The 25,099-nt window shown below is 46.6% G+C and overlaps 1 protein-coding gene and 1 pseudogene across 1 annotated transcript; one reads left to right on the top strand and one right to left on the bottom strand.

The window, feature by feature from the left end:
• Positions 1–5,636: 5,636 nt before the first annotated feature.
• On the bottom strand, positions 5,637–5,794 carry LOC123171652 (uncharacterized; annotated as a pseudogene).
• A 787-nt stretch (positions 5,795–6,581) lies between these two features.
• On the top strand, positions 6,582–8,190 carry LOC123167410 (uncharacterized). The gene is made up of 2 exons (XM_044585246.1): positions 6,582–6,931; positions 7,297–8,190. Exon 2 carries the CDS (start codon positions 7,361–7,363, stop codon positions 7,814–7,816), a length of 456 nt encoding a protein of 151 aa, XP_044441181.1. The 5' UTR covers positions 6,582–6,931; positions 7,297–7,360; the 3' UTR covers positions 7,817–8,190.
• The last annotated feature ends 16,909 nt before the right edge of the window (positions 8,191–25,099 follow it).

Below are 25,099 nucleotides of genomic sequence, written 5' to 3'. Positions count from 1 at the left end.
AAAATGTTCAGCAGTCTTAAGAGTAGCTTCAATGTGAAAAGTGGAAATCATTTGATGAATAGACAAAACCAAAACACAGAATATATCAAATGCTCGGAAATTTTCTCTCTTACATATATACTCCATGCTTTTTTGGTATTTATGAAATCTTTTTTGTCAAGGACATCGCGCCTTGTTTGGTATTTCTTAAATCTTTTGTGATAAGGACAACCGAGGCACAGCCTATTTAGGTTCAGAAGGTCAAAATAGATCTTCATACTACAACCCTAAAATCACAAGCATTAATCACAATACACAATTCACAAGGCTCAGTGCAGCTCAGTGTGGTAGCTCCCGCACTGGCTCCGGCAGATGCAAATCGACAAATCACAAAGTACTTATCACAAAGCATACATAGAAACATTCAGCGCTACTTCTCTCTATTCTAGTACGCACACCTGATGGTGGTCGGCAGAAATGGTCCAACCAAACGGAGTTTCGATGATCCACGCGTAATACTAAAATCAGCCTTAATATAATAGGCAAGTCTCTGTCAATTATATATCGGTTAGAACGAAACTGTAAGCCATACTACCAGTTGAACTGTAAATCATAAAGTTGGGGCCAACAAAGAGTTGGAATGGACTTTGGTGATTTCATAGAAATTTTATCGCTAACATTACAGAAAAAAAGTAATCTGGAAACTGACTGGCAATTAGCCTTATGCCGCTGGTCAACCTCACATGGGATGTTAATATCAGGTTTATACATGTATACAATTGTGATGAACTGATATATCCTACAACATACTAATAACTAAATACCAAAGCTTTCCAAGAGAGATTCCTCTCCAAGTAGGTCCTAGCAGTTTTTCAGTCAAGTCTAAAGTAAAAACTTCCAAATATGAAAACTTGAGTTTTCAGACATGGCATTTGTGAAGATGTGTCAAGATTTGTATTTTAGCCCTGCATTGCAAGGGGGCAGCTGAAGAAATAAAGCTTGTGCGTCGGAATATATTTTTCCAAATAAAATTGAATATTTGTCTTGTAATTCTTACTGAATAGTTGAACAGTTCTTCAACCTTTGCCATTGATCCAGTCCACCAGGGTGAAGATTCACAAATTGCTTCACAAACCTGACATCTGAGCATGCCATGATGGTGCTCAAGGCTACCATGGACTTGTTTACCTTGTTCTTGTTTGTTGGTTTGATCTTGACGCCATTTTCGGTGAGCCACTTGTACATCATGAATCTCAGCTTCATCTTCTCCAAACTGTACCCGAAAATCGCAGGAAAAGCAACAATAGATTCAAGAGTGTATCCGATGTCATTCAGAATGTAGCTGATCTTTTTCTTGATCATACTCACTGACATGTTCAGTACAAATGGGGCCACTTTGATCATGCTGCAGGCATCCTCATAGTCCAATCCAGCATCGACCAAGCAATCTAGCCTCTCTTGAAGCTGGTCACCGCGGCCACGAAAATGGGACATTGCCTTCACCATGTCGTCAGAGTTCTCAATGAAGCCGATCTTCAGCAAAAATTCAGCCTTCTCTCCAAGATAAAAACTGTCTATCTTTGTCACAGCTGCAATTTTTTTCTTTGATACCAAAGTACCAAACTGCATAGGGTCATCTTTTATGATATTGCATAACCTCGCAGCAGACAGGTTCATGGTAGACAACACAATAGCAGCACTCTGACAAGAACTAGCACCAAGAATTTCAGGGCATGATGAGACAACGCGAGCAATGTCGAATGCCTCCATTCCTATCTGAGTCAAAAAATCCACTGATTTCTGCAGATTCTTTGGAAATTTCATGTTTAGAACCCATGGACACTGCACGAACAGCTGTAGCATGCTATCTATCTGAATGCCAAATTTACACAGCATGCTGACAAGAAGATACAACTTCTTACCAGATTCGCCAAACACAAATCTTGGATGTTCTTTGATCAGCCTTACCAACAGAGTCTTGTTGTTGGAACCCATCATATCAAGAAATTCAAGCATTTTAAGAGTTCGTCTCCAGTTGTGTGTGCTCTCATCTGACAAACCCCCTCTAAACCATCCGAGCATAATACCAGAGGCTTTCAGCTTATCCAAAACATGCAGAAACTCAAGGTTGGCTTCACCAATAAGGAGTTTGGGGCAACACACTACAAGCTTGGTGATTGTTGATTTGCTCAATCCAAGCTGCTCATATTCTTGCAATTTCGAGAATAACACACTGTGTCCATAACCAAACACCTCATTGGCCTCCTTGTACACCTTACCAATCTTGGTCCGTGGCACGCCATAATCACAAAGTACTTGGTAATTCTCCAGCAATTCGACAGCATCCTTCAGGTATATCAAATCACTTGGCAAGAACTTCCCCAACTCTGACGGCCTGAGCCCAATGCTCTCGAAGAACGGCTCAAACTCATTGATGGGGTGGTATTGGAGGAACCTGGAGACTGACAATCTCACATCGGCGCCGCCGCCGGTGTCCACGTTGGCAAGGAGGCGGGCGAGGAACGCCGGAGAGTTCTTGCTCATGTGCTCGGCCAGCATAAACTCTATTCCCCGCGTAGAATGGAGATACTCGAGCAGCGAGGCCTGCGCGCTCGCACGGACGAGGCCATGCCGGAGCACGCGCGCCGGCGAATCCGGGATCTTGGCCGGGGGCGCCGCGCAGGCTTCGCCGGAAAAGCACCGAGCCGGCGGCTGGACATCAGAGTTCTGAAAAGACCTCACACCACAAGAACCAGCAACAACAGCAACAACTCCTCTTCTAAAAACTAGCGGCAAGCGGAAACTGATAGGAGGATTACAATACTTACGCGAATCTTTAGTCAGATTCAACGGGCATCCACAGATTCTTGCAAACGCAATCTGATTGCTCGATTGAGGGAGCGACTCCGCGCAAGCTTGGAGCTCTCGGAGCAGCCGCCGCCTAAGCATGGCTAGTCACTTGCTTCCGGCGGTAGAGACATCGAGGGATTGGAAAAACTGAAGGAAAGCTCGGAGCTTTACTCCAGAGATTTGTCACGAATTTTTGTTGGATTAATATAATGGACTGACGATCCATCACTGATGTTAAAACCCTAGCGGCGGTTTTTGGTCCGGAAAAACCAAGTGCAACTGCGAGAGGCGCGAGAGCCGTACGATCGCCGTATCGAACGGTCAAACACTCGCTTCCAGTTAGGTGTCGCCTTTCTCGTATCCAAAATGAAAAATTTATCTTACAGAGTACTCCCTCCGTTTTTTTTTTCTGCGGGTAAAACACTTGTAATACTCAAACACGGGAGGATTACAATCAACAATGTTCAGCTCAATTAGGAGGGCCAGACCCCAACCATATCATGGTTCTACTTTTCATACGAGCAAAAATTGCTAAACAATTGCTAACCTTATTTTGTGAACGTCTTACATGAGTAATATTTGGATCAAATTTTGACCGTCTATATGACAAATAAAATATATTCGCAAAAAATAGCAAATAAAATATAATTTAAATGCTAAGAATATGTGTTGAATTTGTATTTAGAATAGAATTCCTACCTATGATGTTTGTGTCAAATAGTTTAGATTTTATTAGTTTAAAGTTATGGTCATAGTTTTACACTGAATACAGAGATGCCTAATAAATCCGGACAGATGGAGTACATCCGTTAGAGAAACTATAGCAAATGCATTCGTATGTTATCGATCGTTGTAATAACTACTAGTATGATAAATAGATAAAAGGAAAGGCACTTATAGTAGTGAACAGAGGGAGTAATTTCTAAAGTTGGTTCAAAAAACGAGCTTCTAGCCTTCATATTTGAAAGATGTGAACGCTTAGTTTGCAGTGTGCTCCAGACCCCCAACTGTTGTGGCATGAGTGAAACTTCATTTTCTTTCTCCTCACACTATAGCTGGGTTTGAAGCAACGTTGTCGTTCGTACATAATATACTGACAGAAAAGACACCAGCGAGGGGGGGGCGACATGAGCGCTAACCACTCGCCATTAATGGCACATCCGCTCCTTCGGATTTCTGTAGTGACTTGTTGGATGCCCGCCCTATGACATCATCCCCGTTGTGCAGCCTGCCCCCCTCGCTATAAAAGCCCGACGACGAGACGCCCCCATTACCCTAACCCTAGTCCCCGTCTCCTCCTCATAGTGGCCGCCTCCCCTCTCCGCGATAATGCCTGTGCACCGGCCCACGGGCTACTAACTCAACCTTTCTTCAGAGACACTGCCCGTCAGCAGTGTCACCTTTCTCCATGGCGCACCAGTCATGCATGTCGGAGGATCCACATCCCGTCATCGTTCGTGTGGTGCTGGCGGCTTTTGTGGTGGTGGGCGTGCGAGATTTGGGGCTCTCATGGCGGCGGGCGTGCTGGATAGGGGCCTCTGGGTCATCATCTATGTCGACGCCCCCCATTTGCTCCATCTGTGTGGTGGCACTTCTCCTCTAATGAGGAGGAGGAAGCCATCGCCCCTTCTCCCCGTTCCCATTGAGGTCGAGCCTGAGCCCGAGGACCCTATCAGGGTCCTATTTGAGATCTACACCCACGAAGGAGCGCCGCTACGAGCGCTATGCCCCGAGCTGACGAGCTAGAGGAGAAGGTGTAGATTGAGCTCGTCACTCTCCGCTCCTTCGGGGAGGCTGAGCACGAGAAAAGAGCTCAACTTTCATTGAGAAGCTGGCGAACCTACTCTAATGACGACCTCGACAAGCTCCTTGACGACAGCGATGAGGAGGGGTACGACCGCCTCGATTCGGTATATAGCTAGCAATGTCGAATCCGTAGTACAAAAAAGATAAAGAGTAACAAAATTTACATACATATTCGTAGGATCTCTTCATACCCATCCCCTAATAGATGAATTCCCCACATGTTTGCAGGGAACGAGGCAATTGTCATCCCTACTTACAAGCTCTTGGTAACGTCAAAACAAGCTCCACCAGGAGACGAAATATCCTTCCCTTTTGGCTTATTATGATTGGAGGCAGAGCATTCACATGAGCTCACAAGTTAACATGAATTTGGACATTTTTTTATTTATAAATGTGATTTATCATCACTCAAATTGCCATTTTTCTATTTGACTAGTGCCCAATTGATAACAGAAAACCGCAAAGTGCAACATTTATATTTTTCTCTTCCAAGTGTAACATTTTATATACTCAATTAATTGAACACTAATGCTATTTATTTGACTTTTGTTGGGAGAGGATGGCAAATCGAACATTTTTATGGCAACCTGTATTGTCACGAGATGACAATTAGTTTGCGAGCACAGCAAATCCCGACAAAGAAAATGAATTGAGATAAATTTGCCATGCTTGTCATCCTCGCCCAACATAATTTGCCTGCAAATCGTTTGCATTTGCCATATTTCTCAGCTGACATTCGCTGAGGCCTTTATTAAAATAGGGCTCTAATTTCCAACAAACGTCAAATTTTTAGACATGACAAATTGAATTTTTTCATGAAAAATTATGTACGCCGAGATGATAGTTTAGTTGACCAGCATAACAATCCTTTTCAGTTTATTTTAATTTTTGCTTGGAAATTATATGCGTGCAAACTAAACTTGTTATCATCACACATCAATATAAACTTGTCATCGTACATTAGATTTGCCATGCCTAAAAATCTAACATTAGACTTTTAGCATTTTCACTTAAATATATTCAAAAGCACCTAAAATGTTATAATTTAGAATTATAACCCCGAAGGGCCAAAGAAGGGGTTTGGAAATAGTTTTCAACCAGCAATTGACGTGCCTCGGTATAACCTCACTAGGTGCGTCATTGCCCCAAGCGCAAAGATGCTTCTCAACGCACGCCCACCCCGTGGTCTTATCACCTCCTCCACCTCCCCTTCCTCGGTCGCCAACCGATGTGGGACAAAACATAAACGCAACGACTCTGCCTGCCGTACCGGCTCTCCTCTCATGGGCCGCGTGCCTGATAGGCCTCCCGGACGAGGCAGCGCCGCAGGCGAGTGGGCCGCGCTGCTGGCGTGCGCGATCCGCTACGCTGAAAATGAAAAGCGAGAGATCGCCTTCGTGCACGTGTGGCCGTCTGAAAATGTAGCATCACGAAAGAGAAAAGAGCAAAGCTACGTGATTCTGCTGCTAATGCTGCGGCTGTCGGCGACAGCAGCAGACAGCGCGTGGCCTGCCCATCCCCCGTTCCAGTCCACGGTGAGCTCCACTGAAACCCTCCACTCTCGCAAACTTCTCGTGTAAGCTCGACGGAGATCGAGCATCTAGCACCCGCTGCTGGCCATCAGGTGAGGCGACTCTGACAGCGGCAGAGCAAAGTCACTTGTACACTGACCGGCGAGTACGCGTCGTTGTGGCGCACCGGCGACCGGTGGAGTGACGGCGAAGTCTATACCACAAGGGGTCAGGCCAGGCACCAGCACGACCCGGTCGCCGCGCGCGCTGGCCTCTGCCTTTCCGTGTGTCGGAAGCGAACCCTGAACCCAGCTGCCTGTGAGTGTGAGTGTGAGTGATCGGCGTACTTAACAGCAAGGGGGCGTACGGCAGCAAGTGGTTAAAAATCCGGTGAGATTTGTCGCGGGATTGCCGGCTGGGGGAGCCACCTCGCCTTTCCGATGACATGGACCTCTCGGAGAGCTCAAGAGTGAAGAGAACCTACTCCCTCATCCACAACAGTGCGCCCTCCCGCTGCCGCCGCTTGTTTGCTTTGCCACTCTTTCCTGCGTGCACACTCCAGAGTCCAGACAACACTGGCGGCTCTCTCACCTGCTGCTGCCAATATCTCAATGTCCACCAACCTGAAGATTCACCGCACCATCTCCCACTGGTACTAAGTAGTATCCACCCCGTCTTCGTGTAGCGGTGCCTATGCGAGATTGTTTCGGAGCCACCAGAGCCGGGGACTTCTCGAGATAAGCTGATGTCGCGTGGGAGTGGGACTCGGGCATCGTAAAACAGAGGTCTGTTCTTCTTCCCTTTCCCTTGCGGTTATGGAGTGATTGATATGGGACTTGTGCTTACCTCAGCGTTCCGTGTTCTTGTTCCTGTTACTCCGGTCCGGTGTGCCTTGCTATGAGATTCTCTCGGTGTACATGCCCTCGCGCTCTGCTAGGATTGATGATGTGCCGTTGATTCTTAGCTTCATTATTGGGTCGATATTCATATCCTGTAGCTCCACTTTCAGCTCTCGTAGCTCAGTATATATGCTCTGCTAAATGCTGGAATGGGCACTGAAACCAGCTGGTTGATCAAAGGACACTTCCTTGGCATGTTTAGATAAACGTCTCCACCTGCTCTTGACTTGATTTCTTTGGCCACTTTGCAGTTCTAGTGTCTCTGACCAACCAGCAAGTCCCCTTCTCAAGTTGGTTTTTTCACTCTGCCCTGGCATGGGTAGGCCTAGAGGGAAGGCCAAGAAATCGGCTGAGGATGCAAGGGACGACGACGACGGTAGTGGCGGCGAGGAGGCCGCTCCGACCGACCACAAGAGGAGCGGCAGTCCTCTGAAGCCTCTGAGGGACGACGGAGGCGACGAAGAAGTGGAGGACATCGCCAAGGTCGCGGAGGTTGCAGACAGCGTCAAACTGGTCGTGCCAACCGAGGGCGCCGACAGCACGGTTGAGGGTAAAGTTCCTGACGGAGCGATGAAGAGGCCGCGGCGGCGCCGGCGGCGTCTGCAGGTGAAGCGAAGCTCCGAGTCGGTTGAGGACGTCGGCGAGAAAGACGGTGATGACGTGAGGACGAAATCCAACGGGTTCCGGCGAAACGGAAGCCGCCGGAAGAACTCTACTCCCCGGCGGGCAGCCGAGGCGGGAGTAGTGTCAGTGTGTGATCGGTGGGTTTAGCAAATGGGCATTGATAGGATGTGCTACTGATGCTGGTCTTTTACTTTTATGTTACTAGTACTAGTACTCTACTAGCGGTACTTTGTTGCATAGATCGTCAAACGTACGTCTAGAATCTAGATGCTTCGTGTCTGTGAGCATGAGCATGTTTTTTTTAGAAATTATGATGAGCATATGCCATCATGTCTAGTTGTATGTTCTTCCACTCGTTTTGGATAACAAGGTGGCTTGGCCGTAGTACCCCTCGTACGGCAGTCTGGTTCGCAAGAGGGCCGGACTTTTTTGTAAATTTGGTTATGCCTAAGAAGCCTCCTTAAATATTGAATCCCCCCGCGGCAAAAAAAAGATAACAAGGTGGTTGCGGCCTTAGGTGACTTAACTGTATGGTCATGATCTCCTTAGAGAAGGGCTGATTTGGCGTATTAGAGATGGGGCCCAAGTTCGCATTCATCATGACAACTGGATCCCAAGGAGCAGCAGCATGAAACCGTTCGGGCAGCTATACATGCCGGGTGTTACGAGAGTTGCCCATCTCCTTTGTTCTGATGGGAAAGGTTGGAACATGGGAAGATTGGAGACCATGTTCTCTCCGGATGATGTGCAAGATATCAAGTAAATTGCGGTGGGAGGGCCTGGTCATGATGATTGCCTGGCGTGGAACTTCACAAAAAACGGGTGCTTTACTGTGAAATCGGCATATCATATGAAGATGGCTATGATAAGGGCGGGGTCCGGACAGTCGGGATCCTCGTGTTCGATCACTAAGCATCGCGGGTTTAGGCTCTTTGGGATACACAAGTGCCGGGCAAGGCCAAGATCCACATGTGGAGACTTATCAGAAATGGCTTGGCTGTCGGAGCCGAACTTCATCGTCGCCGGATTAAACCGGGTTTTTTGTTGTTGCATGCGGACGGGAGGAAACAATACATCACAGATTTTGGGCATGTCAGCATTCAGTTCAATTTTGGCAACTTCTTCACTCGGAGATGGGAGTCTCGGTGGCGATCCCACCGTCTCAGATCGGCTCCCAGAGTGAGTTGGCTTGCTGGCTTCTGGACTAGTTCTCCAGTGCGTCGGGCGATGAGAGGGAGGCGATGATACAAGCGACATACTGTTGGGAATCGTTGCATGGAAAAAAAAAAATCTATGCGCACGCAATAATCTATCCATGGAGATGCATAGCAACGAGGGGGAGAGTGTGTCTACGTACCCTCGTAGACCGTAAGCGGAAGCATTTCACAACGCGGTTGATGTAGTCGAACTTCTTCTCACGTCAACCGATCAAGTACCGAACGCACGACACCTCCGCGTTTTGCACACGTTCAGCTCAGTGACATCCCTCGCCTTCTTGATCCAGCAAGTCGTTGAGGTAGTAGATGAGTTCCGTCAGCACGACGACGTGGTGATGGTGATGGTGAAGTGATCTCCGCAGGGCTTCGCCTAAGCACTACGAAAATATGACCGGGGGTGTAAACGGTGGAGGGGGGCGCCGCACACGTCTAATGATTGATCTGGTGTGTCCTAGGCGCCCCCACATATATATAGGTGGGAGGGGGAGGGGAGAGTCCAGGAGGCGCCCCAAGTAGGAACGAATCCTACTTGGGCTCCTCCCAAGCCGCGCCCCCTGCCATATTTATCGGAGGGGGAAGGAAAGAGGAGGGGGGAGAAAGGGAAGGGGGAGGCCGAATCCCCCTTCCTTTCTCTTCCCTTCTTTCTTTCTCCCCCTGGTTCGGCCCATATGGGGGGCGCACCAGTCCCTGGTGGCTGGTGTGTTTGCCCTCTTAGCCCATAAGGCTCATATCTTTTGCCGGGGGGTGCCCGAAACCCCTTCCGGTGACCCGATATGTACCCGGTACCCCTCCGGAACACTTCCGGTGTCCGAATACCATCGTCCTATATATCAATCTTTACCTCTCGACCATTTCGAGACTCCTCGTCATGTTCGTGATCTCATCAGGGACTCCGAACAACATTCGGTCACCAAATCACATATGTAGGCGGACCCTACGGGTTCGAGAACTATGTAGACATGACCGAGACACCTCTCCGGTCAATAACCAATGGCGGAACCTGGATGCTCATATTGGCTCCTACATATTCTACCAAGATCTTTATCGGTCGACCCGTTATGACAACATACGTTATTCCCTTTGTCTATCGGTATGTTACTTGACCGAGATTCGATCGTCGGTATCTTCATACCTAGTTCAATCTCGTTACCGGCAAGTCCCTTTACTCATTCCGTAATACATCACCTCGTGACTAACTCCTTAGTCATTTGCTTGCAAGCTTATGATGTGTATTACTGAGAGGGCCCAGAGATACCTCTCCGATACTCGGAGTGACAAATCCTAATCTATGCCAACTCAACAAACACCTTCGGAGATACCTGTAGAGCATCTTTATAATCACCCAGTTACGTTGTGATGTTTGATAGAACATAAGGCATTCCTCCGGTATCCGAGAGTTGCATAATCTCATAGTCGAAGGAATATGTATTTGACATAAAGAAAGCAATAGCAATAAAAACTGAACGATCATAATGCTAAGTTAACGGATGGGTCTTGTCCATCACATCATTCTCCTAATGATGTGATCCTGTTATCAAATGACAACTCATGTCCATGGTTAGGAAACCTTAACCATCTTTGATCAACGAGCTGGTCTAGTAGAGGCTCACTAGGACACAATGTTTGTTTATATATTCACACATGTATTTAGGTTTCCGATCAATACAATTCTAGCATGAATAATAAACCTTTATCGTGAATAAGGAAATATAAAATAACAACTTTATTATTGCCTCTAGGGCATATTTCCTTCAGTCTCCCACCTGCACTAGAGTCAATAATCTAGATTACATTGTAAGGATTCTAACACCCATGGAATCTGGGTGCTGATCATGTTTTGCTCGCGGAAGAGGCTTAGTCAATGGGTCTGCTACATTCAGATCCGTATGTATTTTGCAAATCTCTATGTCTCCCTCCTTGACTTGTTCACGGATGGAGTTGAAGCGTCTCTTGATGTGTTTGGTTCTCTTGTGAAATCCGGATTCCTTTGCCAAGGCAATCGCTCTAGTATTGTCAGAAAATATTTTCATTGGACCTGATGCACTAGGTATTACACCAGATCGGTAATGAACTCCTTCATTTGCTGATTCCGAAGCAGCTATGTACTCCGTTCACACGTAGATCCCGCCACAACGCTCTGCTTGGAACTGCACCAACTGACAGCTCCACTATTCAATATAAATTCGTATCCGGTTTGTGACTTAGAGTCATATGGATCAGTGTCAAAGCTAGCATCAACGTAACCATTTACGATGAGCTCTTTGTCACCTCCATAAACGAGAAACATATCCTTGGTCCTTTTTGTTGGGGAACGTAGTATTTCAAAAAAATTCCTACGATCACGCAAGATCTATCTAGGAGAAGCATAGCAATGAGCGGGGAGAGTGTGTCCACGTACCCTCGTAGACCGAAAGCGGAAGGGTTAAGTAACGCGGTTGATGTAGTCGAACGTCTTCGTGATCCAACTAATCAAGTACCAAATGCACGGCACCTTCGCGATCTGCACACGTCCAGCTCGGTGACATCCCTCGAACTCTAGATCAAGCTGAGGCAGAGGGAGAGTTCCGTCAGCACGACGACGTGGTGACGGTGACGATGAAGTTACCGGCGCAGGGCTTCGCCTAAGCACTACGACAATATGACCGAGGTGTAAAACTATGGAGGGGGCACCGCACACGGCTAAAGATCAACTTGTGTGTCTATGGGGTGCCTCCTCCCCCGTATATAAAGGAGGGGAGGAGGAGGCCGGCCGGCCACAAGGGGCACGCCAATGGGGGAGGAATCCTACTCCTAGTAGGAGTAGGTTTCCCCCTTTCCTAGTCCAACTAGGAGGAGAAGGAAGGAGAAGGAGAGGGAGAGGGAAAGAGGGGCCGCGCCCCCTCCTCTAGTCCTATTCGGACTCCCCTTGGGGGGGCGTGCGCCACCTCTTGGCTGTGGCCCTCTCTCTCCCCTAAGGCCCACTAAGGCCCATAACTTCCCGGGGGGGGGGGGTTCCGGTAATCCTCCGGCACTCCAGTTTTATCCGAAACTCTCTGGAACACTTCCGGTGTCCGAACAACATGGTCCAATATATCAATCTTTATGTCTCAACCATTTTGAGACTGCTCGTCATATCCGTGATCACATCCAGGACTCCGAACAACCTTCGGTACATCATATCACATAAACTCATAATACCAATCGTCATCGAACGTTAAGCGTGCGGACCCTACGGGTTCGAGAACTATGTAGACATGACCGAGACACCTCTCCAGTCAATAACCAATAGCGGAACCTGGATGCTCATATTGGTTCCTACATATTCTACGAAGATCTTTATCGGTCAAACCGCATAACAACATACGTTGTTCCCTTTATCATCGGTATGTTACTTGCCCGAGATTCGATCGTCGGTATCACCATACCTAGTTCAATCTCGTTACCGGTAAGTCTCTTTACTTGTTCCGTAATGCATCATCCCACAACTAACTCATTAGTCACATTGCTTGCAAGACTTATAGTGATGTGCATTACCGAGAGGGCCCAGAGATACCTCTCCGACAATCGGAGTGACAAATCCTAATCTCGATCTATGCCAACTCAACAAACACCATCGGAGACACCCATAGAGCATCTTTATAATCACCCAGTTACGTTGTGACGTTTGATAGCACACTAAGTGTTCCTTCGGTATTCGGGAGTTGCATAATCTCATGGTCAGAGGAACATGTATAAGTCATGATGAAAGCAATAGCAACAAACTAAAAGATCATAGTGCTAAGCTAACGGATGGGTCTTGTCCATCACATCATTCTCTAATGATGTGATCCCGTTCATCAAATGACAACACATGTCTATGGCTAGGAAACATAACCATCTTTGAAAAACAAGCTAGTCAAGTAGAGGCATACTAGGGACACTCTGTTTGTCTATGTATTCACACATGTACTAAGTTTCCGGTTAATACAATTCTAGCATGAACAATAAACATTTATCATGATATAAGGAAATGTAAATAACAACTTCATTATTGCCTCTAGGGCACATTTCCTTCAGTCTCCCACTTGCACTAGAGTCAATAGTCTAGATTACATAGTAATGATTCTAACACCCATGGAGTCTTGGTGCTGATCATGTTTTGCTCGTGAGAGAGGCTTAGTCAACGGGTCTGCAACATTCGGATCCATATGTATCTTGCAAATTTCTATGTCCCCTTCCGACACTTGATGATGGATGGAATTGAAGCGTCTCTTGATATGCTTGGTCTTCTTGTGAAACTTGGATTCCTTTGCGAGGGCAATTGCACCAGTATTGTCACAAAAGATTTTCATTGGACCCGATGCACTACGTATGACACCTAGATTGGATATTGTTGGGGATCGTAGCAGAATTTTAAAATTTTCCTACGCTCACCAAGATCCATCTATGGAGTATACTAGCAACGAGGGGAAAGGAGTGCATCTACATACCCTTGTAGATCGCGAGCGGAAGCGTTCCAATGAACGAAGTTGATGGAGTCGTACTCGCCGTGATCCAAATCACCGATGACCGAGTGCCGAACGGACGGCACCTCCGCGTTCAACACACGTACGGAGCAGAAACGTCTCCTCCTTCTTGATCCAGCAAGGGGGAAGGAGAGGTTGATGGAGATCCAGCAGCACGACGGCGTGGTGGTGGATGTAGCGGGATCTCGGCAGGGCTTCGCCGAGCTTCTGCGAGACGGAGAGGTGTAGCAAGGGAGGAGGGAGGCGCCCAAGGCTGTAGTGCTGCTGCCCTCCCTCCCCCCCTTTATATAGGCCCCCCTGGGAGGGGGGGGGGGCGCCGGCCAAGATCCATCTGGATGGGGGGGCGGCGGCCAGGGGGGAGACTTGCCCCCCAAGGCAAGTGGGGCGCCCCCCCACCCTAGGGTTTCCAACCCTAGGCGCAGGGGGAGGCCCATGGGAGGCGCCCCAGCCCACTAAGGGCTGGTTCCCTTCCCACTTCAGCCCATGGGGCCCTCCGGGATAGGTGGCCCCACCCGGTGGACCCCCGGGACCCTTCCGGTGGTCCCGGTACAATACCGGTGATCCCCAAAACTTTCCCGGTGGCCGAAACTTGACTTCCTATATATAATTCTTCACCTCCGGACCATTCCGGAACTCCTCGTGACGTCCGGGATCTCATCCGGGACAACGAACAACTTTCGGGTTTCCGCATACTCATATCTCTACAACCCTAGCGTCACCGAACCTTAAGTGTGTAGACCCTACGGGTTCGGGAGACATGCAGACATGACCGAGACGCCTCTCCGGTCAATAACCAACAGCGGGATCTGGATACCCATGTTGGCTCCCACATGTTCCACGATGATCTCATCGGATGAACCACGATGTCGAGGATTCAATCAATCCCGTATACAATTCCCTTTGTCAATCGGTATGTTACTTGCCCGAGATTCGATCGTCGGTATCCCAATACCTTGTTCAATCTCGTTACTGGCAAGTCTCTTTACTCGTACCGCAATGCATGATCCCGTGACTAACGCCTTAGTCACATTGAGCTCATTATGATGATGCATTATCGAGTGGGCCCAGAGATACCTCTCCGTCACACGGAGTGACAAATCCCAGTCTCGATCCGTGCCAACCCAACAGACACTTTCGGAGATACCCGTAATGCACCTTTATAGTCACCCAGTTACGTTGTGACGTTTGGCACACCCAAAGTACTCCTACGGTATCCGGGATTTGCACGATCTCATGGTCTAAGGAAAAGATACTTGACATTGGAAAAGCTCTAGCAAACGAACTACACGATCTTTGAGCTATGCTTAGGATTGGGTCTTGTCCATCACATCATTCTCCTAATGATGTGATCCCGTTATCAATGACATCCAATGTCCATAGTCAGGAAACCATGACTATCTGTTGATCAACGAGCTAGTCAACTAGAGGCTTACTAGGGACACGTTGTGGTCTATGTATTCACACATGTATTATGATTTCCGGATAATACAATTATAGCATGAACAATAGACAATTACCATGAACAAAGAAATATAATAATAACCATTTATTATTGCCTCTAGGGTATATTTCCAACAGTCTCCCACTTGCACTAGAGTCAATAATCTAGTTACATTGTGATGAATCGAACACCCATTGCGTCCTGGTGTTGATCATGTTTTGCTCTAGGGAGAGGTTTAGTCAACGGATCTGCTACATTCAGGTCCGTATGTACTTTACAAATATCTTTGTCTCTATTTTGAACACTTTCACGAATGGAGTTGAAGCGACGCTTGATATGCCTGGTCTTCCTGTGAAACCTGGGCTCCTTCGCAAGGGCAATAGCTCCAGTGTTGTCACAGAAGAGAGTCATCGGGCCCGACGCATTGGGAATCACCCCTAGGTCGGTAATGAACTCCTTCATCCAGACTGCTTCCTGTGCTGCCTCCGAGGCCGCCATGTACTCCGCTTCACATGTAGATCCCGCCACGACGCTTTGCTTGCAACTGCACCAGCTTACTGCTCCTCCATTCAAAATATACACGTATCCGGTTTGTGACTTCGAGTCATCCAGATCTGTGTCGAAGCTAGCATCGACGTAACCCTTTACGACGAGCTCTTCGTCACCTCCATAAACGAGAAACATATCCTTAGTCCTTTTCAGGTACTTCAGGATATTCTTGACCGCTGTCCAGTGTTCCATGCCGGGATTACTTTGGTACCTTCCTACCAAACTCACGGCAAGGTTTACATCCGGTCTGGTACACAGCATGGCATACATAATAGACCCTATGGCCGAGGCATAGGGGATGACACTCATCTTTTCTCTATCTTCTGCCGTGGTCGGGCATTGAGCCGTGCTCAATTGCACACCTTGCAATACAGGCAAGAATCCCTTCTTGGACTGATCCATATTGAACTTCTTCAATATCTTGTCAAGGTATGTACTCTGTGAAAGACCAATGAGGCGTCTTGATCTATCTCTATAGATCTTGATGCCTAATATATAAGCAGCTTCTCCAAGGTCCTTCATTGAAAAACACTTATTCAAATAGGCCTTTATAGTTTCCAAGAATTTTATATCATTTCCCATCAATAGTATGTCATCCACATATAATATGAGAAATGCTACAGAGCTCCCACTCACTTTCTTGTAAACACAGGCTTCTCCATAAGTCTGTGTAAACCCAAACGCTTTGATCATCTCATCAAAGCGAATGTTGCAACTCCGAGATGCTTGCACCAGCCCATAGATTGAGCGCTGGAGCTTGCATACTTTGTTAGCATTCTTAGGATCGACAAAACCTTCCGGCTGCATCATATACAGTTCTTCCTTAAGGAAGCCGTTAAGGGATGCCGTTTTGACGTCCATCTGCCATATCTCATAATCATAGTATGCGGCAATTGCTAACATGATTCGGACGGACTTCAGCTTCGCTACGGGTGAGAAAGTCTCATCGTAGTCAACCCCTTGAACTTGTCGATAACCCTTAGCGACAAGTCGAGCCTTATAGATGGTCACATTACCATCCGCGTCTGTCTTCTTCTTAAAGATCCATTTGTTTTCTATGGCTCGCCGATCATCGGGCAAGTCAGTCAAAGTCCATACTTCGTTTTCATACATGGATCCTATCTCGGATTGCATGGCTTCTAGCCATTTGTCAGAATCCGGGCCCGCCATCACTTCTTCATAATTCGAAGGTTCACCGTTGTCTAACAACATGATTTCCAGGACAGGGTTGCCGTACCACTCTGGTGCGGAACGTGTCCTTGTGGACCTACGAAGTTCAGCAGTAACTTGATCCGAAGCTTCATGATCATCATCATTAACTTGCTCCCCAGTCGGTGTAGGCACTGCAGGAACATCTTCCCGTGCTGCGCTACTTTCCGGTTCGGAAGGGGTGACTATCACCTCATCATGTTCCACTTTCCTCCCACTCAATTCTTTCGAGAGAAACTCTTTCTCCAGAAAGGACCCGTTCTTGGCAACGAAGATCTTGCCTTCGGATCTGAGGTAGAAGGTATACCCAATGGTTTCCTTAGGGTATCCTATGAAGACGCACTTTTCCGACTTGGGTTCGAGCTTTTCAGGTTGAAGTTTCTTGACATAAGCATCGCATCCCCAAACTTTTAGAAACGACAGCTTAGGTTTCTTCCCAAACCATAATTCATACGGTGTCGTCTCAACGGATTTCGACGGAGCCCTATTTAAAGTGAATGCGGCAGTCTCTAAAGCATAGCCCCAAAATGAGAGCGGTAAATCGGTAAGAGACATCATAGATCGCACCATATCCAATAGAGTGCGATTACGACGTTCGAACACACCGTTTCGCTGAGGTGTTCCAGGCGGCGTGAGTTGTGAAACGATTCCACATTTCCTTAAGTGTGTACCAAACTCGTGACTTAAATATTCTTCTCCACGATCTGATCGTAGGAACTTTATTTTTCTGTCACGTTGATTCTCAACCTCACTCCGAAATTCCTTGAACTTTTCAAAGGTTTCAGACTTGTGTTTCATTAGGTAGACATACCCATATCTACTTAAATCATCAGTGAGAGTGAGAACATAACGATATCCTCCGCGAGCCTCTACACTCATTGGACCGCACACATCGGTATGTATGATTTCCAATAAGTTGGTTGCTCGCTCCATTGTTCCAGAGAACGGAGTCTTGGTCATCTTACCCATGAGGCATGGTTCGCACGTGTCAAATGATTCGTAATCAAGAGACTCCAAAAGTCCATCTGCATGGAGCTTCTTCATGCGCTTGACACCAATGTGACCAAGGCGGCAGTGCCACATGTATGTGGGACTATCGTTATCAACTTTACATCTTTTGGTATTCACACTATGAATATGTGTAACATCACATTCGAGATTCATTAAGAATAAACCATTGACCAGCGGGGCATGACCATAAAACATATCTCTCATATAAATAGAACAACCATTATTCTCGGATTTAAATGAGTAGCCATCTCGAATTAAACGAGATCCAGATACAATCTTCATGCTCAAAGCTGGCACTAAATAACAATTATTGAGGTTTAAAACTAATCCCGTAGGGAGATGCAGAGGTAGCGTGCCGACAGCGATCACATCGACCTTGGAACCATTCCCGACGTGCATCGTCACCTCGTCCTTTGCCAGTCTCCGTTTATTCCGCAGTTCCTGTTTTGAGTTACAAATATGAGCAACCGCACCGGTATCAAATACCCAGGAGCTACTACGAGTACTGGTAAGGTACACATCAATTACATGTATATCACATATACCTTTGGTGTTGTCGGCCTTCTTATCCGCTAAGTATTTGGGGCAGTTCCGCTTCCAGTGACCACTTCCCTTGCAATAAAAGCACTCAGTCTCAGGCTTGGGTCCATTCTTTGACTTCTTCCCGGCAACTGGCTTACCGGGCGCGGCAACTCCCTTGCCGTCCTTCTTGAAGTTCTTCTTACCCTTGCCTTTCTTGAACTTAGTGGTTTTATTCACCATCAACACTTGATGTTCTTTTCTGATCTCCACCTCCGCTGATTTCAGCATTGAATATACCTCAGGAATGGTCTTTTCCATCCGCTGCATATTGAAGTTCATCACAAAGCTCTTGTAGCTTGGTGGAAGCGACTGGAGGATTCTGTCAATGACCGCGTCATCCGGGAGATTGACTCCCAGTTGAGACAAGCGGTTATGCAACCCAGACATTCTGAGTATGTGCTCACTAACAGAACTATTTTCCTCCATTTTACAGCTGAAGAACTTGTCGGAGACTTCATATCTCTCGACCCGGGCATGAGCTTGGAAAACCATTTTCAGCTCCTCGAACATCTCATATGCTCCATGTTTCTTAAAACGCTTTTGAAGACCCGGTTCTAAGCTGTAAAGCATGCCGCACTGAACGAGGGAGTAATCATCAGCACGCTGCTGCCAAGCGTTCATAACGTCTTGGTTCTCTGGGATTGGTGCTTCACCTAGCGGTGCTTCTAAGACATAATCTTTCTTGGCAGCTATGAGGATGATCCTCAGGTTCCGGACCCAGTCCGTATAGTTACTGCCATCATCTTTCAGCTTGGTTTTCTCTAGGAACGCGTTGAAGTTGAGGACAACGTGGGCCATTTGATCTACTAGACATATTGTAAAGATTTTAGACTAAGTTCATGATAATTAAGTTCATCTAATCAAATTATTCAATGAACTCCCACTCAGATAGACATCCCTCTAGTCATCTAAGTGAAACATGATCCGAGTTAACTAGGCCGTGTCCGATCATCACGTGAGACGGACTAGTCAAGATCGGTGAACATCTCCATGTTGGTCGTATCTTCTATACGACTCATGCTCGACCTTTCGGTCCTCCGTGTTCCGAGGCCATGTCTGTACATGCTAGGCTCGTCAAGTCAACCTAAGTGTATTGCGTGTGTTCCGAGGCCATGTCTGTACATGCTAGGCTCGTCAACACCCGTTGTATGCGAACGTTAGAATCTATCACACCCGATCATCACGTGGTGCTTCGAAACAACGATCCTTCGCAACGGTGCACAGTTAGGGGGAACACTTTCTTGAAATTATTATAAGGGATCATCTTACTTACTACCGTCGTTCTAAGCAAATAAGATGCAAAACATGATAAACATCACATGCAATCAAATAGTGACATGATATGGCCAATATCATTTTGCCCCTTTGATCTCCATCTTCGGGGCACCATGATCATCTTCGTCACCGGCATGACACCATGATCTCCATCATTATGATCTCCATCATTGTGTCTTCATGAAGTTGTCACGCCAACGATTACTTCTACTTCTATGGCTAACGCGTTTAGCAACAAAGTAAAGTAATTTACATGGCGTTATTCAATGACACGCAGGTCATACAAAAATAATAAAGACAACTCCTATGGCTCCTGCCGGTTGTCATACTCATCGACATGCAAGTCGTGATTCCTATTACAAGAATATGATCAGTCTCATACATCACATATATCATTCATCACATCTTCTGGCCATATCACATCACATAGCACATGCTGCAAAAACAAGTTAGACGTCCTCTAATTGTTGTTGCAAGTTTTTACGTGGCTTATATAGGTTTCTAGCAAGAACGTTTCTTACCTACGTACAACCACAACGCGATTTGCCAATTTCTATTTACCCTTCATAAGGACCCTTTTCATCGAATCCGTTCCGACTAAAGTAGGAGAGACAGACACCCGCTAGCCACCTTATGCAACTAGTGCATGTCAGTCGGTGGAACCTGTCTCACGTAAGCGTACGTGTAAGGTCGGTCCGAGCCGCTTCATCCCACAATGCCGCCGAAACAAGATACGACTAGTAGCGGCAAGAAGAATTGGCAACATCAACGCCCACAACTGCTTTGTGTTCTACTCGTGCATAGTAACTACGCATAGGCCTGGCTCATGATGCCACTGTTGGGGATCGTAGCAGAATTTTAAAATTTTCCTACGCTCACCAAGATCCATCTATGGAGTATACTAGCAACGAGGGGAAAGGAGTGCATCTACATACCCTTGTAGATCGCGAGCGGAAGCGTTCCAATGAACGAGGTTGATGGAGTCGTACTCGCCGTGATCCAAATCACCGATGGCCGAGTGCCGAACGGACGGCACCTCCGCGTTCAACACACGTACGGAGCAGCAACGTCTCCTCCTTCTTGATCCAGCAAGGGGGAAGGAGAGGTTGATGGAGATCCAGCAGCACAACGGCGTGGTGGTGGATGTAGCGGGATCTCGGCAGGGCTTCGCCGAGCTTCTACGAGACGGAGAGGTGTAGCAAGGGAGGAGGGAGGCGCCCAAGGCTGTAGTGCTGCTGCCCTCCCTCCCCCCTTTATATAGGCCCCCTGGGAGGGGGGGGCGCCAGCCAAGATCCATATGGATGGGGGCGGCGGCCAGGGGGGAGACTTGCCCCCCAAGGCAAGTGGGGCGCCCCCCCTCCCACCCTAGGGTTTCCAACCCTAGGCGCAGGGGGAGGCCCATGGGGGGCACCCCAGTCCACTAAGGGCTGGTTCCCTTCCCACTTCAGCCCATGGGGCCCTCCGGGATAGGTGTCCCCACCCGGTGGACCCCCGGGACCCTTCCGGTGGTCCCGGTACAATACCGGTGACCCCCGAAACTTTCCCGGTGGCCGAAACTTGACTTCCTATATATAATTCTTCACCTCCGGACCATTCCGGAACTCCTCGTGACGTCCGGGATCTCATCCGGGACAACGAACAACTTTCGGGTTTCCGCATACTCATATCTCTACAACCCTAGCGTCACCGAACCTTAAGTGTGTAGACCGTACGGGTTCGGGAGACATGCAGACATGACCGAGACGCCTCTCCGGTCAATAACCAACAGCGGGATCTGGATACCCATGTTGGCTCCCACATGTTCCACGATGATCTCATCGGATGAACCACGATGTCGAGGATTCAATCAATCCCGTATACAATTCCCTTTGTCAATCGGTATGTTACTTGCCCGAGATTCGATCGTCGGTATCCCAATACCTTGTTCAATCTCGTTACCGGCAAGTCTCTTTACTCGTACCGCAATGCATGATCCCATGACTAACGCCTTAGTCACATTGAGCTCATTATGATGATGCATTATCGAGTGGGCCCAGAGATACCTCTCCGTCACACGGAGTGACAAATCCCAGTCTCGATCCGTGCCAACCCAACAGACACTTTCGGAGATACCCGTAATGCACCTTTATAGTCACCCAGTTACGTTGTGACGTTTGGCACACCCAAAGTACTCCTACGGTATCCGGGAGTTGCACGATCTCATGGTCTAAGGAAAAGATACTTGACATTGGAAAAGCTCTAGCAAACGAACTACACGATCTTTGAGCTATGCTTAGGATTGGGTCTTGTCCATCACATCATTCTCCTAATGATGTGATCCCGTTATCAATGACATCCAATGTCCATAGTCAGGAAACCATGACTATTTGTTGATCAACGAGCTAGTCAACTAGAGGCTTACTAGGGACACGTTGTGGTCTATGTATTCACACATGTATTACGATTTCCGGATAATACAATTATAGCATGAACAATAGACGATTACCATGAACAAAGAAATATAATAATAACCATTTATTATTGCCTCTAGGGCATATTTCCAACAGATATGAACTCCTTCATCCAGACTCCTTCATTTGCTGCTTCTAAAGCAGCTATGTACTCCGCTACACACGTAGATCCCCCCACGACGCTCTGTTTGGAACTGCACCAACTGACAGCTCCACCATTCAATATAAATACGTATCCGGTTTGAGACTTAGAGTCATCCGGATCAGTGTCAAAGCTTGCATCGACGTAACCATTTACAACGAGCTCTTTGTCACCTCCATAAATGAGAAACATATCCTTAGTCCTTTTCAGGTATTTCAGGATGTTCTTGACTGCTGTCCAGTGATCCACTCCTGGATTACTTTGGTACCTCCCTACTATACTTATAGCAAGGCACGCATCAGGTCTGGTACACAGCATTGCATACATGATAGAACCTATGGCTGAGGCATAGGGAATGACTTTCATTTTCTCTCTATCTTCTGTAGTGGTCGGGCATTGAGTCTCACTCAACTTCACACCTTGTAATACAGGCAAGAACCCTTTCTTTGACTGATCCATTTTGAACTTCTTCAAAATTTTATCAAGGTATGTGCTTTGTGAAAGTCCAATTAAGCATCTTGATCTATCTCTATAGATCTTGATGCCCAATATGTAAGCAGCTTCACCGAGGTTTTTCATAGAAAAACTCTTATTCAAGTATCCTTTTATGCTATCCAGAAATTCTATATCATTTCCAATCAGTAATATGTCATCCACATATAATATTAGAAATGCTACAGAGCTCCCACTCACTTTCTTGTAAATACAGGCTTCTCCAAAAGTCTGTATAAAACCATATGCTTTGATCACACTATCAAAACGTTTATTCCAACTCTGAGAGGCTTGCGCCAATCCATAAATGGATCGCTGGAGCTTGCACACTTTGTTAGCACCCTTTGGATCGACAAAACCTTCTGGTTGCATCATATACAACTCTTCTTCTAGAAATCCATTCAGGAATGCAGTTTTGACATCCATTTGCCAAATTTCATAATCATAAAATGCGGCAATTGCTAATATGATTCGGACAGACTTAAGCATCGCTACGGGTGAGAAAGTCTCATCGTAGTCAACTCCTTGAACTTGTCGAAAACCTTTCGCAACAAGTCGAGCTTTGTAGATAGTAACATTACCGTCAGCGTCAGTCTTCTTCTTGAAGATCCTTTTATTCTCTATGGCTTGCCGATCATCGGGCAAGTCAACCAAAGTCCACACTTTGTTCTCATACATGGATCCCATCTCAGATTTCATGGCCTCAAGCCATTTCGCGGAATCTGGGCTCATCATCGCTTCCTCATAGTTCGTAGGTTCGTCATGGTCAAGTAACATGACGTCCAGAACCGGATTGTCGTACCACTCTGGTGTGGATCTTACTCTGGTTGACCTACGAGGTTCGGTAGTAACTTGATCAGAAGCTTCATGATCATCATCATTAGCTTCCTCACTAATTGGTGTAGGAATCATTGGAACTGATTTATATGATGAACTACTTTCCAATGAGGGGGCAGGTACAATTACCTCATCAAGTTCTACTTTCCTCCCACTCACTTCTTTCGAGAGAAATTCCTTCTCTAGAAAGTATCCATTCTTAGCAACGAAAATCTTGCCTTCGGATCTGTGATAGAAGGTTGTACTCAACAGTTCCTTTGCGTATCCTATGAAGACACATTTCTCCGATTTGGGTTCGAGCTTATCAGGTTGAAGCTTTTTCACATAAGCATCGCATCCCTAAACTTTAAGAAACGACAACTTGGGTTTCTTGCCAAACCACAATTCATATGGTGTTGTCTCAACGGTTTTAGATGGTGCCCTATTTAATGTGAATGCAGCCGTCTCTAAAGCATAACCCCAAAACGATAGCGGTAAATCAGTAAGAGACATCATAGATCGCACCATATCTAATAAAGTGCGGTTACGACGTTCGGACACACCATTACGCTGTCGTGTTCCGGGTGGCGTGAGTTGCGAAACTATTCCGCATTGTTTCAAATGAAGACCAAACTCGTAACTCAAATATTCACCTCCACGATCAGATCATAGAAACTTTATTTTCTTGTTGCGATGATTTTCCACTTCACTCTGAAATTCTATGAACTTTTGAAATGTTTCAGACTTATGTTTCATCAAGTAGATATACCCATATCTTCTGAAGTCATATGTGAAGGTCAAAAAATAACGATACCCGCCGCGAGGCTCAACACTCATCGGACCGCATACATCAGTATGTATTATTTCCAACAAGTCTGTAGCTCGCTCCATTGTTCCGGAGAACGGAGTCTTAGTCATCTTGCCCATGCGGCATGGTTCGCAAGCATCAAGTGATTCATAATCAAGTGATTCCAAAAGCCCATCAGCATGGAGTTTCTTCATGCGCTTTACACCAATATGACCTAAACGGCAGTGTCACAAATAAGTTGCACTATCATTATTAAACTTATATCTTTTGGCTTCAACACTATGAATATGTATATCACTACTATCGAGATTCAATAAAAATAGACCACTCATCAGGGGTGCATGACCATAAAAGATATTATTCATATAAATAGAACAACCATTATTCTCTGATTTAAATGAATAACCGTCTCGCATCAAACAAGATCCAGATATAATGTTCATACTTAACGCTGGCACCAAATAACAATTATTCAGGTCTAAAACTAATCCCGAAGGTAGTTGTAGAGGCAGCGTGCCGACGGCGATCACATCGACTTTGGAACAATTTCCCACGCGCATCGTCACTTCGTCCGTAGCCAATCTTCTTTTAATCCGTAGCCCCTGTTTCGAGTTGCAAATATGAGCAACAGAACCAGTATCAAATACCCAGGCACTACTGCGAGCATTAGTAAGGTACACATCAATAACATGTATATCAAATATACCTTTCACTTTGCCATCCTTCTTATCCGCCAAATACTTGGGGCAGTTCCGCTTCGAGTGACCAGTCCCTTTGCAGTAGAAGCACTCAGTCTCAGGCTTAGGTCCAGACTTGGGTTTCTTCACTTGAGCAGAAACTTGCTTGCCGTTCTTCTTGAAGTTCCCCTTCTTCCCTTTACCCTTTTTCTTGAAACTAGTGGTCCTGTTGACCATCAACACTTGATGCTCCTTCTTGATTTCTACCTCCGCAGCC

This window comes from Triticum aestivum, chromosome 7D (genome assembly GCF_018294505.1).
Source record: "Triticum aestivum cultivar Chinese Spring chromosome 7D, IWGSC CS RefSeq v2.1, whole genome shotgun sequence".
Taxonomy (NCBI): domain Eukaryota; kingdom Viridiplantae; phylum Streptophyta; class Magnoliopsida; order Poales; family Poaceae; genus Triticum; species Triticum aestivum.
The sequence above is the reverse complement of the archived record's forward strand: the minus strand, read 5'-3'. Positions and strand labels throughout refer to the sequence as shown.